Raw genomic sequence first — 10,397 nt, forward strand, 5'->3', positions numbered from 1 at the left:
AAGAATCTTAAACTTTAAATAGAATCATTTTGGGCTTTTAAACAAACATTCCTCATGATGACAGACATTTGGATGAACTGTGACCTCATCACATGATTCAGACGTGATAATGTTCAGAAGGTTTAATGACAGAGAGAGTAAACTGAACCCAACGGACCTCCAGGCAGCAGCGGAACCAGTTGACCGTTCAGTTTGAAGCCCAGTGGACCTGAACACTGAACATACACATACACACACACACAGTTTTAATCTCACATTTTAATGATGATTAAAATAGTCAAACTTGAAATAAATCAGATCTGTGAACACGATCAGTCACCTGATCAATAAATCCGATCACAGAACATTTATCTAAACTGATGGAAACTTTGACTGCGTCTCTATCGATGACATCGTGTGACATCGTGTGACATCATGTGACATCATGTGACATTGTGTGACATTGTGTGACAGCTGATGGAAATAATCAACAGAATAATTCAGAAAAGATAATTGTCACAAATTAAAACGTAATTACTGATATTGTTTTAAATTATCAACATAACTAAAACTGAACAGAAATCAATCCAACATGAGACCTTTTGGGACACGACCACATCTCACAAACAGAACCAAACAGAACCAACTCATCACCTGCAGTGTGTTGTTGTATCTGAGGCTGCAGCTGCTAAATGGTTTGACCGGGATGGAGACAGTCCTGGCTGGCTGGACCGGGATGGAGACAGTCCTGGCTGGCTGGACCGGGATGGAGACAGTCCTGGCTGGCTGGACCGGGATGGAGACAGTCCTGGCTGGCTGGACCGGGATGGAGACAGTCCTGGCTGGCTGGACCGGGATGGAGACAGTCCTGGCTGGCTGGACCGGGATGGAGACAGTCCTGGCTGGCTGGACCGGGATGGAGACAGTCCTGGCTGGCTGGACCGGGATGGAGACAGTCCTGGCTGGCTGGACCGGGATGGAGACAGTCCTGGCTGGCTGGGGGTTTGTTTTGTCCGTCTCCATCAGACCATCAGCCTCCGGACCTGCGGACATACACAGGACAGTCAAAAGGTCACAAATTGTTCTGACAGATATTAAAAACATCACGACTGATCTGAGAGCAGCTGAGCACCTTCCTCCTCCTCCTCCTCCTCTCTCTGTGGTGACGGAGAGTAAACCTCCAGCTCCTCTTCATCACACTCAAGCAGCAGGTCTGCAGCTTCACCTGCTGTTCGCTCCACCATCACCTCCTCCATCTCCTCCACCTGTAGACACACCTGTCAGACAGGTCCAGTTTCCTTCAATCAATCAACAATCAGAAAGGTTCATTTATTGATTTGACTTCAGTAACGTTTGTTTGACAGCTGACTGATGATGTTCAGTTGGTTGCTCGATCTAAATGTGAACTCAGAGTAAAACTGAATCTGTCTGTGTCTGACGGTATCAGTGTTTTAATGAGGCGGACTCGCTTTTTCTGAAGAATCAGTGTGTTTGTGTTGGTGCCGACTGGACTGTCAGAAGGAGGAGTGACCCACAGAACCTGCGGCATGTTTAGACATGAACAGTGTTTGTGTAATGACTCTCACTGCCAGAGGGGGAAACAATGTTCTGCACTTAAGGTTTAAAATATATCTGTGGATATCTGCATCATAAGGACGAACAGAGGGGCATCTGCTCCGACACCACTGATGTGGTTCTGTGGACCTCATGGTGCTGAAGTCCCAGGGAACTTTGAACACCTGATCAATAAAGTCGGCAGCTCAGAGAGGTTTTCTGTTTTAATGCTAAAGTTAAATATTTAATATTTTCACAGTTTAATAAATCCTCTAAATGTGTCATCTGCAGCTGCTGTTAGCTGGAGCGGCTACAACTGTACTTGTGTCAGATAAGAACCTTTTTACTCTCCTTAACTGATCAACAATATAACACTAAATAATAATAATAACAACAACAACAACAACAACAACAATAACACTGCATAAAATAAAACTACATCAAGAAAATGGCAGAAATAAAACAACTCAGCTGGTGGAAACGGAAATGTTGCATTGTGACATGTGAAAACTGTCGAGACATGATTTATATCAAAGCAGTTTATTCTGCTTCATCTCATCAAACACGTCATAATAAACGACTTTATATATAGAAGTTTTAACAACTTTAACAGTACTTCACTAACAAATGTCACAGAGTTAGCGCTGATGTTTAAACTATGGTGATAATTCAGTTAAACTTCTACTTTCACTTTTACAAAAATAACATTTAAATATCTAAGTATTCCATAACTAGTCTGGTTTAAAACTGCTCACTGACACAAAACATGACAAGAAGCTACACAGCTCTAAAATATTAGCTCAATCTGTTGGCAGGCTAAGCTAACAGGCTAATGTCTCATTCAAAGCTAATTAAAACATTTGACCTGAACAATGCAGCTACACAACAAGCTAAAAGCACAAGATTGCTGACTTTACACTTACTTTGTCTTCTTACTGAACTACACTTGAGCTCATTTAAACAAACTTGAGTTTCACTGCATCCCCCCCCCCAGCCAACTTAACGTGAAGCTACTGATGCTAACAGGCTAACAAGTAGCCTAGCAGCTACTCACACACTTCATTTACTCTGCAAGATATCCGATTAAAAGAATGGAGCGGGCGCTCGCTTACCTTGTCCGGACCTTCTGTATGTCTAATAAATACTTATTCCGTAACAATTCCGCTGTTAAACTGTGTTTTCAGGGAGTACTGGGTGGTTCTGTGGGCTGCAGGGACACCGGGCTGTTAGCAGTTGGCACCGTGCTCACCGTTCGGACTGTTTACTACAGAAGGCACTAATGTACTCCTCCGCCACTTCCCTTCCTCTGTCTGACGTTACGGAGCTACTTGTTAAGGCGGAGTGATATCTACTGCAGAGGGCACTCACGGCACTGATATGTTTTTAATATTAGTAACTTGACGTTTTCATTGTTTAATAAAAACAAAACATACCCTTAATAACACGACTCCCATCACAAAGACCAGCTGCAACGTTCAGCGAACATGGAACCCAACTTCCGCATGCTAACCGATATTAGCATGCTAACGGCACCTAAATCATCAAACTAAACTGATAAACTTTACACACAGAAGTTCGACTCTTCTTCACGGGTCGTTCAGACTCCACATGGTGGCTGCAGTAGTTTGGTCCGCCGGATGAAGAAGAAGAGACGCGAACACACCCGAGTTCTGTTGTCAGCAGCAGAACCTGCTGTATGTTAGCTCTGTTAGCTAACCGTGTCAGACTGCTAGCGGAACAACAACCTGCGACTCTCATTAAAGTTTCTGTTTATTACTATAAATTAAGTTGATCTCATCCTGCAGGTTCAATCACACGACCTACTGGATCCTCACGAGCCTCAGTGGGTTCTGAGGTTATTATTATAATTATTATTAGCTTTAGTTTAGCTTTCATTTAATTATCAGTTAGCCTACAGGACGTTAGCAGCCTATGTTAGCTGTGTATTAACCACGAAATAAGTCGCGTTGGTTATTTGAACAAAAAGTCTTCCCCATATGGGGAATATATATATATATATATATATATATATATATATATATATATATATATATATATATATATATATATATATATATATATATATATATAATGCAAATAACACAGCAGTGTGACCAGCTCAGGTGTCTTTGTGCTCGCTAGGCTAATCTGCTAAATACAAACTCTTTATGTTTTAAAGAGTTTTTAAAATGATTCATTACACTTTGTGTCATAATCTGCAGAAAGTTGTGCAAGTCAAACTCTTAAAAACGTTATGTAGGGAGTGCTAAAATGAGTTAGCTTAATCTATCTGAATGGGTCGGATCAGAACACAGATATAACAATGTTAAAGCTACAGCTAGCTGGTGAGTTAGCATTTCAAGATATAGCAGTTACAGCAAGTAATTTAATGAACTGACTGTGAACTGACACAGTTTGTTGTTTGTTTGTTTGTTGTCATTATGTTCCGATACAGATCTTATTTAAAGTCATAATAATCTGTTTGATGTTGAGTCCTCCACACGTCCAACACATGATGGTCCGTGAACCTCTGAACCTCTGATCTGGTTCTGGGTCATCAGATGACTGTTAAAGTTCTGTGGTACCGTGTCTATGGTGTGAAGCTGCTGTAGTCCTCTCATTGATCCCTGCTTGTATTAATTACTGTATATTGTCACATATGATAATAATAATAATAATAATAATAATAATAATTTGTTCATAAATACATTTAAATCAACTGTTTTACAACATAAAACACGTGTTTGATAAAATAATACATCGATAATAATAAAGATAATTAATTAGAATAAACATGACGTCACCCTCTGAAGGTTTCCTCCTGTATTAAGTGTCCTTTTATTATTTTAAGTCAACAAATGAGGAGACAAGCTAAGCTACGTGCTGACGCAGCGCTGTTTACGTCACGTGATGACGCCACAGACCCGGAAGGAAGCCTGTGTTGTCGCAGCAGCTCAGCTGATCTTCCTCCTAAGCAGACGAACAAAACCTCACAGCTGCTGTTAGCTGTTATCTGCTATCTGTTGTGTTGTTGTTGTTGTTGTTGTTGTTGTTTACTTTGCGTCGTCATCATGAACGTGACGCTTGCGGTGAAGCAGTACATCTCCAAGATGATCGAGAACAGCGGGCCCGGAATGAAGGTTCTGCTCATGGACAAGGAGACGGTGAGAGACCGGAGAGTACTCCGACCGCTTAGTTACTGAGAGTAACTAGTTACTGACCGCTTAGTTACTGTCAGTAGTTAGTTTCTGTCTGTAGTTGGTTACTGAGTGCAGTCAGAGCTGCAGGGTGGAGCAGGCTACAGACTGCAGGAGCTGCTTAGAACCTTTAAGGTGAACAATGTGCCAACAAACACAGAGAAGAAGAAGAAGAAGACTGGCGGGCAGGTGCTGCAGTGAACCACCTGATCATGACTGTGTGTGTGTGTGTGTGTGTGTGTGTGTGTGTGTGTGTGTGTGTGTGTGTGTGTGTGTGTGTGTGCAGACCAGCATCGTCAGCGTGGTGTACACTCAGTCAGAGATCCTGCAGAAGGAGGTCTACCTGTTTGAACGCATCGACTCTCAGAGCAGAGACAACATGAAGCACCTGAAGGCCATCTGCTTCCTGCGACCCACAAAGGTTCAGAACCGGCCCGCTCACTTTTGGATCGTTCATGATAACGATGATTGTGACTGAAGGTGTTTGTTTGTCTGTGTGTGCAGGAGAACGTGGAGCATCTGATCCAGGAGCTGCGGAGACCAAAGTACAGCGTCTACTTCATCTGTAAGACTCATAGTTCAGAACTTTCCTGAGAATCTGCATGTTTCTAACTCTTCTTCAGAACCACAGTGATCCAGTGACGTCAGTCTGAGCAGCCATCAGAACATGCTAACAGGAAGTGCTAATGGCTAATTCAGCTCACTAGTAATGTCTCTAAATGTAGCAGAGGCTAAAAACTGCAACAAGCTGTAGTCCAAAGCTGTTCCTCGTTACACAGTGCTGATGATGTCATCGTCAAATATTATCATTAGTGTTCATCATCCTCTGACTGCAGTGTGTGTGTGTGTGTGTGTGTGTGTGTGTGTCGGGGTGGGTGTGTTTCAGACTTCAGTAATGTGATCAGTAAGAGTGAGATCAAAGCTCTGGCTGAGGCTGATGAACAGGAAGTGGTGGCTGAAGTTCAGGTGAGTCTCAGGTGTGACCTGCCTGAAACAGACAGACAGACAGACAGACAGACAGACAGACAGACACACACACACACACACACACACACACACACACACACACACACACACACTCTTAGCTAAATGAAAACAGTTTTGTGTCTTTGTTGATAAAGTTTAAAGGTCTTGGATCTGTTTGTGAACAAATGCTTCAAGTACTAACAAACTAGTTTATGTGTTGATTAACAGTAAAATAAAGAGGTGAAGAAGAAGTCAGTCACATGTTCCATTCATCAGTCAAACATGAAGACATGAAGTTAGATTCATGTTCCTCAAGTTCCTCGTGTTCTTCATGTTCCTCATGTTCTCTCTCTGTCGTGTCTCTGCAGGAGTTCTACGGAGACTTCATTGCTGTGAATCCTCACCTGTTCTCTCTGAACCTGCACGGAGTTGCCAGGGTGAGAAAACACAACCTGTCGTTCACAGCAGGTTAACAAGACGTGTACTGAGTCCGGACCAGTTGAGTCCGGACCAGTTTGTGAGCGGACCGTCTGAATCCACTGAGTTTGTGTCAGTTGTCTTCCAGCACAGACGAGTAATTAAAGCTTTCCCCAAAATGAAAAACACATATTTCTCCTCTGATCATGTGATATAACAGATCCAGATAGTTCTAGTGGGAGTTCTGATCTTCTCAGCAGCGCTGACCCGGTGACTGAAGATGACTCACAGAGCTTGAGATCAGTTTCATGTAGGAACTATTTTCTGTCAGACAGAATGAATCGTTCATCTCCTGAGGAGGCGTTGGTGTTGGGCAGGATGTGAACAATAATGGCTGAGCAGTGACCTTTGACCTCCAGCTGATCGCTAGACGAACACTTGCCTCTGCGCTGTGATACAGAAGGAAAATAGTTCCTTCATGAATCTGCTCATAAGAAGTTCTGTGGATGTCTCGAGTATCCGGGTCAGGACTTCTGGAACGAGACTTTGTTCAGGGGTATTCTTTGGGGCTCTGAGCATCACGAACCGTCTGGGTGGAGGTGTGACGGTGTGTGTGTGTGTTTCAGGGGCGGAGCTGGGAGTCCTCCATGTTGTCTCGCTGCACTCAGGGTCTGACCTCCGTCCTACTGGCTCTGAAGAAGTGTCCGATGATCCGCTATCAGCTGTCCTCCGATATGTCCAAACGTCTCGGCGAAAGCGTCAAGGTTTCCATGGGAACAGACTCTCATCACACGTCACCTGAGTTCATGGCTGCGTTCACGTTCACCTCTAAAACATTTCTTCTCTCCGCCAGCAAATCATCACCAAGGAGTACGAGCTGTTCGACTTCAGGAAGACCGAAGTTCCTCCTCTGCTGCTGATCCTCGACCGCAGTGATGACGCCATCACACCGCTGCTCAACCAGGTGCCCAATCACAGCGCTCTACACAGTGACATCATCAGGTTTTCAGACTGTTAATGAGAAGATAAATGCAGTGGTTACATATGGCTACTGTCAAGACTCCATGTTTATAGTTTTACTGCATGGGATGGGATGTGGGATGTGAATATTTAATGTGATGTGTGTGTGTGTGTGTGTGTGTGTGTGTGTGTGTGTGTGTGTGTGGTCCCATAGTGGACCTACCAGGCGATGGTCCACGAGCTGCTCGGTCTCAACAACAACAGGATCGACCTGTCCAGAGTGCCGGGGATCAGTAAAGACCTGAGGGAGGTGGTTCTCTCTGCGGAGAACGACGAGTTCTACGCCAACGTGAGTCTCAGCAGGACGCCGTGTTTCTGACGGACTGCTTCATGCTGATAGCTGACGGAGAATGTCACAATCTCATCCTCAATTTAAAATCAATCAAAAGCTAATTTTTCACTCTACATCGCCTCCTTGTATCCGAAGATGACAGGTCTAGTTTAGAATTAGCCTGCGGCTAGCTTAGCATCAGCCTGCTAACGCTGAACGGGTTGGAGCCGTCAAAAAACATGTTTAATCAAAAGAAAAAGAAAAATGATTAATTTGACGTGTGTGTGTGTGTGTGTGTGTGTGTGTGTGTGTGTGTGTGTGTGTGTCAGAACTTGTACTTGAACTTTGGGGAAATCGGCACCAACATTAAAAACCTGATGGAAGATTTCCAGAAGAAAAGACCCAAAGGACAACAGAAGCTGGAGTCCATCTCTGATATGAAGGTCAGACAGACGGAGAGTTGCTGGTTGAAATCCACAGATGTTTCTTGTTCACCGTGTCCTGAATCTGTCTCACTCTCTCTGTGTCTTTCTGACGGTCGTCTGTCTCACTGCAGGCCTTCGTAGATAACTACCCTCAGTTTAAGAAGATGTCGGGCACCGTGTCCAAACATGTGACGGTAGTGGGCGAGTTGTCTCGGCTGGTGTCGGAGCGTCAGCTGATGGAGGTGTCGGAGCTGGAGCAGGAGCTGGCCTGTCAGAACGACCACTCCAACGCCCAGCAGGTAAACACTGCTCTGCCCCAGCAGGTAAACACTGCTCTGCCCCAGCAGGTAAACACTGCTCTGCCCCAGCAGGTAAACACTGCTCTGCCCCAGCAGGTGAACACTGCTCTGCCCCAGCAGGTAAACACTGCTCTGCCCCAGCAGGTGAACACTGCTCTGCCCCAGCAGGTGAACACTGCTCTGCCCCAGCAGGTAAACACTGCTCTGCCCCAGCAGGTGAACACTGCTCTGCCCCAGCAGGTGAACAGCTGTAACTACAGGACAGAACACATGACGTTGTAGTTACGTCAGAGGGAATGTGACAGGATGATGAACAATTAACTGCACAGAAGTTTGTTCTGATGATTTAATGCTCAGCCTGAAACCTGGTCGAGGACCAGCAGGTGTGTCTGCGTCTCACCGTGTCTGTACTTCCTGTTTCAGAGCGTCCGCCGGCTGCTGCAGAATCCTCGTCTGTCGGAGCTCGACGCCGTCCGGCTCGTCATGCTGTACGCTCTGAGATATGAGCGCCACAGCAGCAGCATCCTCCCGGCTCTGATGGATGAGCTGAGCCGGAGGGGAGTGTCCGAACGCCACCGCAGGGTAATGATGTCGTCACACGCACTCAGCTCTGATTGGACCAAAGACACAGGTTCAGATTTGTGATGTGATGTGTGTGTGTGTGTGTGTGTGTGTGTGTGTGTGTGTGTGTGTGTGTGTGTGTGTGATTGCAGATGGTGAAGTCAGTGGTGGAGTATGGAGGGAAGAGAGTCAGAGGAAGTGACCTCATCACGCCAACAGATGCTGTCGCCATCACCAAACAGTTCTTCAAAGGCCTCTCAGTAAATACGCACACACACACACACACACGCACCCACACACACACACACACCTGCAGGCTCTAAAGTCAGTTCTGATGTATTGTTTGTGTTCAGGGTGTGGAGAACGTGTACGCTCAGCACCAGCCGCTCCTCCACGACACTCTGGATCAGCTGATTAAAGGTCGACTGAAGGACAGTCAGTTCCCGTACCTGGGAGCCAGCAGCCTCAGAGACAGGTAACACAGTCCGCTTCAACCACAGCAGCACCAGACTCCATTGACAAATGTGGTGATTTTAAGAGTTGTTGAGTTAAAACAAACTTTATAACGTAGTGAAACTGTGTCTCTGACAGATTCTGACTCATTGTGTCCTTGTTGTAAATTCAGCATTAAATGTTTCAGCTGAAGTTGTTTGTCTCCTTGTAAAAAGTGTCAGTTTGTGGCAGCATGTCTGTACCAGCCTGTCTGCTTCTGTGTCTAAAGTATATATAGACATGTTTATAAAAACATGGCGTCTATCTGTTTCAGGCCGCAGGACATCATCGTGTTTATGATTGGTGGAGCGACGTATGAAGAAGCTCTGACCGTCTACAACCTGAACCGCAGCACACCTGGAGTCCGGATCGTCCTGGGAGGAAGCAGCATCCACAACACCAAGAGGTCTCACACACACACACACACGCAGTAAACAGTTTGGTGTTTGTCTCTGAGTGACGTCCGGCTGTGTCTCCTTCTTTCAGTTTCCTGGAGGAAGTGATGTCAGCGACGGGTCACAGCAGCGACAGAGCACCAGGAGGAAGTGGTCGCCATGGAAACAGACGCTGAAGCGCTCTCGGAGACAAAAAAACAACATTCCCTCTGAGTGTCTCTGAGGCGGCGGCCATGTTTGTTTGTGTGTTTGTTCCAGTGACTCTGTGGATGAAGTGTAATGTTCCTTTAATGTGTCTGAATGTTTAAGTCGAAATAAAACGATAAAGACCTGCTGCTTGTTTCAGACTGAATGTTAAATAGAAGGAATCTGCTGGTCACATGATGAACCTGAAGGTGACATTATGTTGTTATTACATTATATTAACTGGAGTATATAAATCTTCATCATGTTTAATAATCTGCAGTCAAACGTGTTGCCTGTTTGTATTTACTGAGATCTGAACAGACTGAAGGAACACGTCATCAATGATCCTCAGAGTCTCTGTACAGAACTCAGTCCAGCCCGGTCCAGTGAAGAACCCGACAGCACCAGCACACAGTCAGCACCAAGACGACTACTATAAACTTATAGTATATAGTAATAAACTATAAAGTATTTATGAATAAACTGACAAGGACGATGACACAGCGTGATCAATACTCAAGTGAATCAATATATTGTTCATTAAATATAATGGGATACATTAAATGTTCACTTTGGGTTACAAAGCTTCATTATGTAGACCACGCCCACTCCGGTGACGTCAGATCCGACACTTC

The 10,397-nt window shown here is 44.9% G+C and overlaps 1 protein-coding gene across 1 annotated transcript; it reads left to right on the forward strand.

Annotated features, from left to right (window-relative positions):
- Positions 1 to 4,430: 4,430 nt before the first annotated feature.
- vps45 (vacuolar protein sorting 45 homolog) lies at positions 4,431 to 9,910 on the forward strand. The gene is made up of 15 exons (XM_037093856.1): positions 4,431 to 4,697; positions 5,017 to 5,151; positions 5,235 to 5,295; positions 5,617 to 5,696; positions 6,065 to 6,133; positions 6,740 to 6,877; positions 6,967 to 7,077; positions 7,288 to 7,422; positions 7,734 to 7,847; positions 7,961 to 8,128; positions 8,552 to 8,710; positions 8,842 to 8,949; positions 9,043 to 9,164; positions 9,456 to 9,587; positions 9,668 to 9,910. The coding sequence occupies exons 1-15, from the start codon at positions 4,605 to 4,607 to the stop codon at positions 9,750 to 9,752; spliced, it is 1,710 nt and encodes a 569-aa protein (XP_036949751.1). The 5' UTR covers positions 4,431 to 4,604; the 3' UTR covers positions 9,753 to 9,910.
- The last annotated feature ends 487 nt before the right edge of the window (positions 9,911 to 10,397 follow it).

The sequence above is a fragment of the Acanthopagrus latus genome, chromosome 3 (genome assembly GCF_904848185.1).
Source record: "Acanthopagrus latus isolate v.2019 chromosome 3, fAcaLat1.1, whole genome shotgun sequence".
NCBI lineage: Eukaryota > Metazoa > Chordata > Actinopteri > Spariformes > Sparidae > Acanthopagrus > Acanthopagrus latus.

Coding starts and splice junctions, on each gene's coding strand:
- vps45 (XM_037093856.1), top strand. CDS start 4,605: ATGAACGTGACGCTTGCGGTGAAGCAGTACATCTCCAAGATGATCGAG. Junction 7,078..7,287: donor TCACACCGCTGCTCAACCAG/GTGCCCAATCAC, acceptor GTGGTCCCATAG/TGGACCTACCAGGCGATGGT. Junction 7,423..7,733: donor ACGACGAGTTCTACGCCAAC/GTGAGTCTCAGC, acceptor TGTGTGTGTCAG/AACTTGTACTTGAACTTTGG.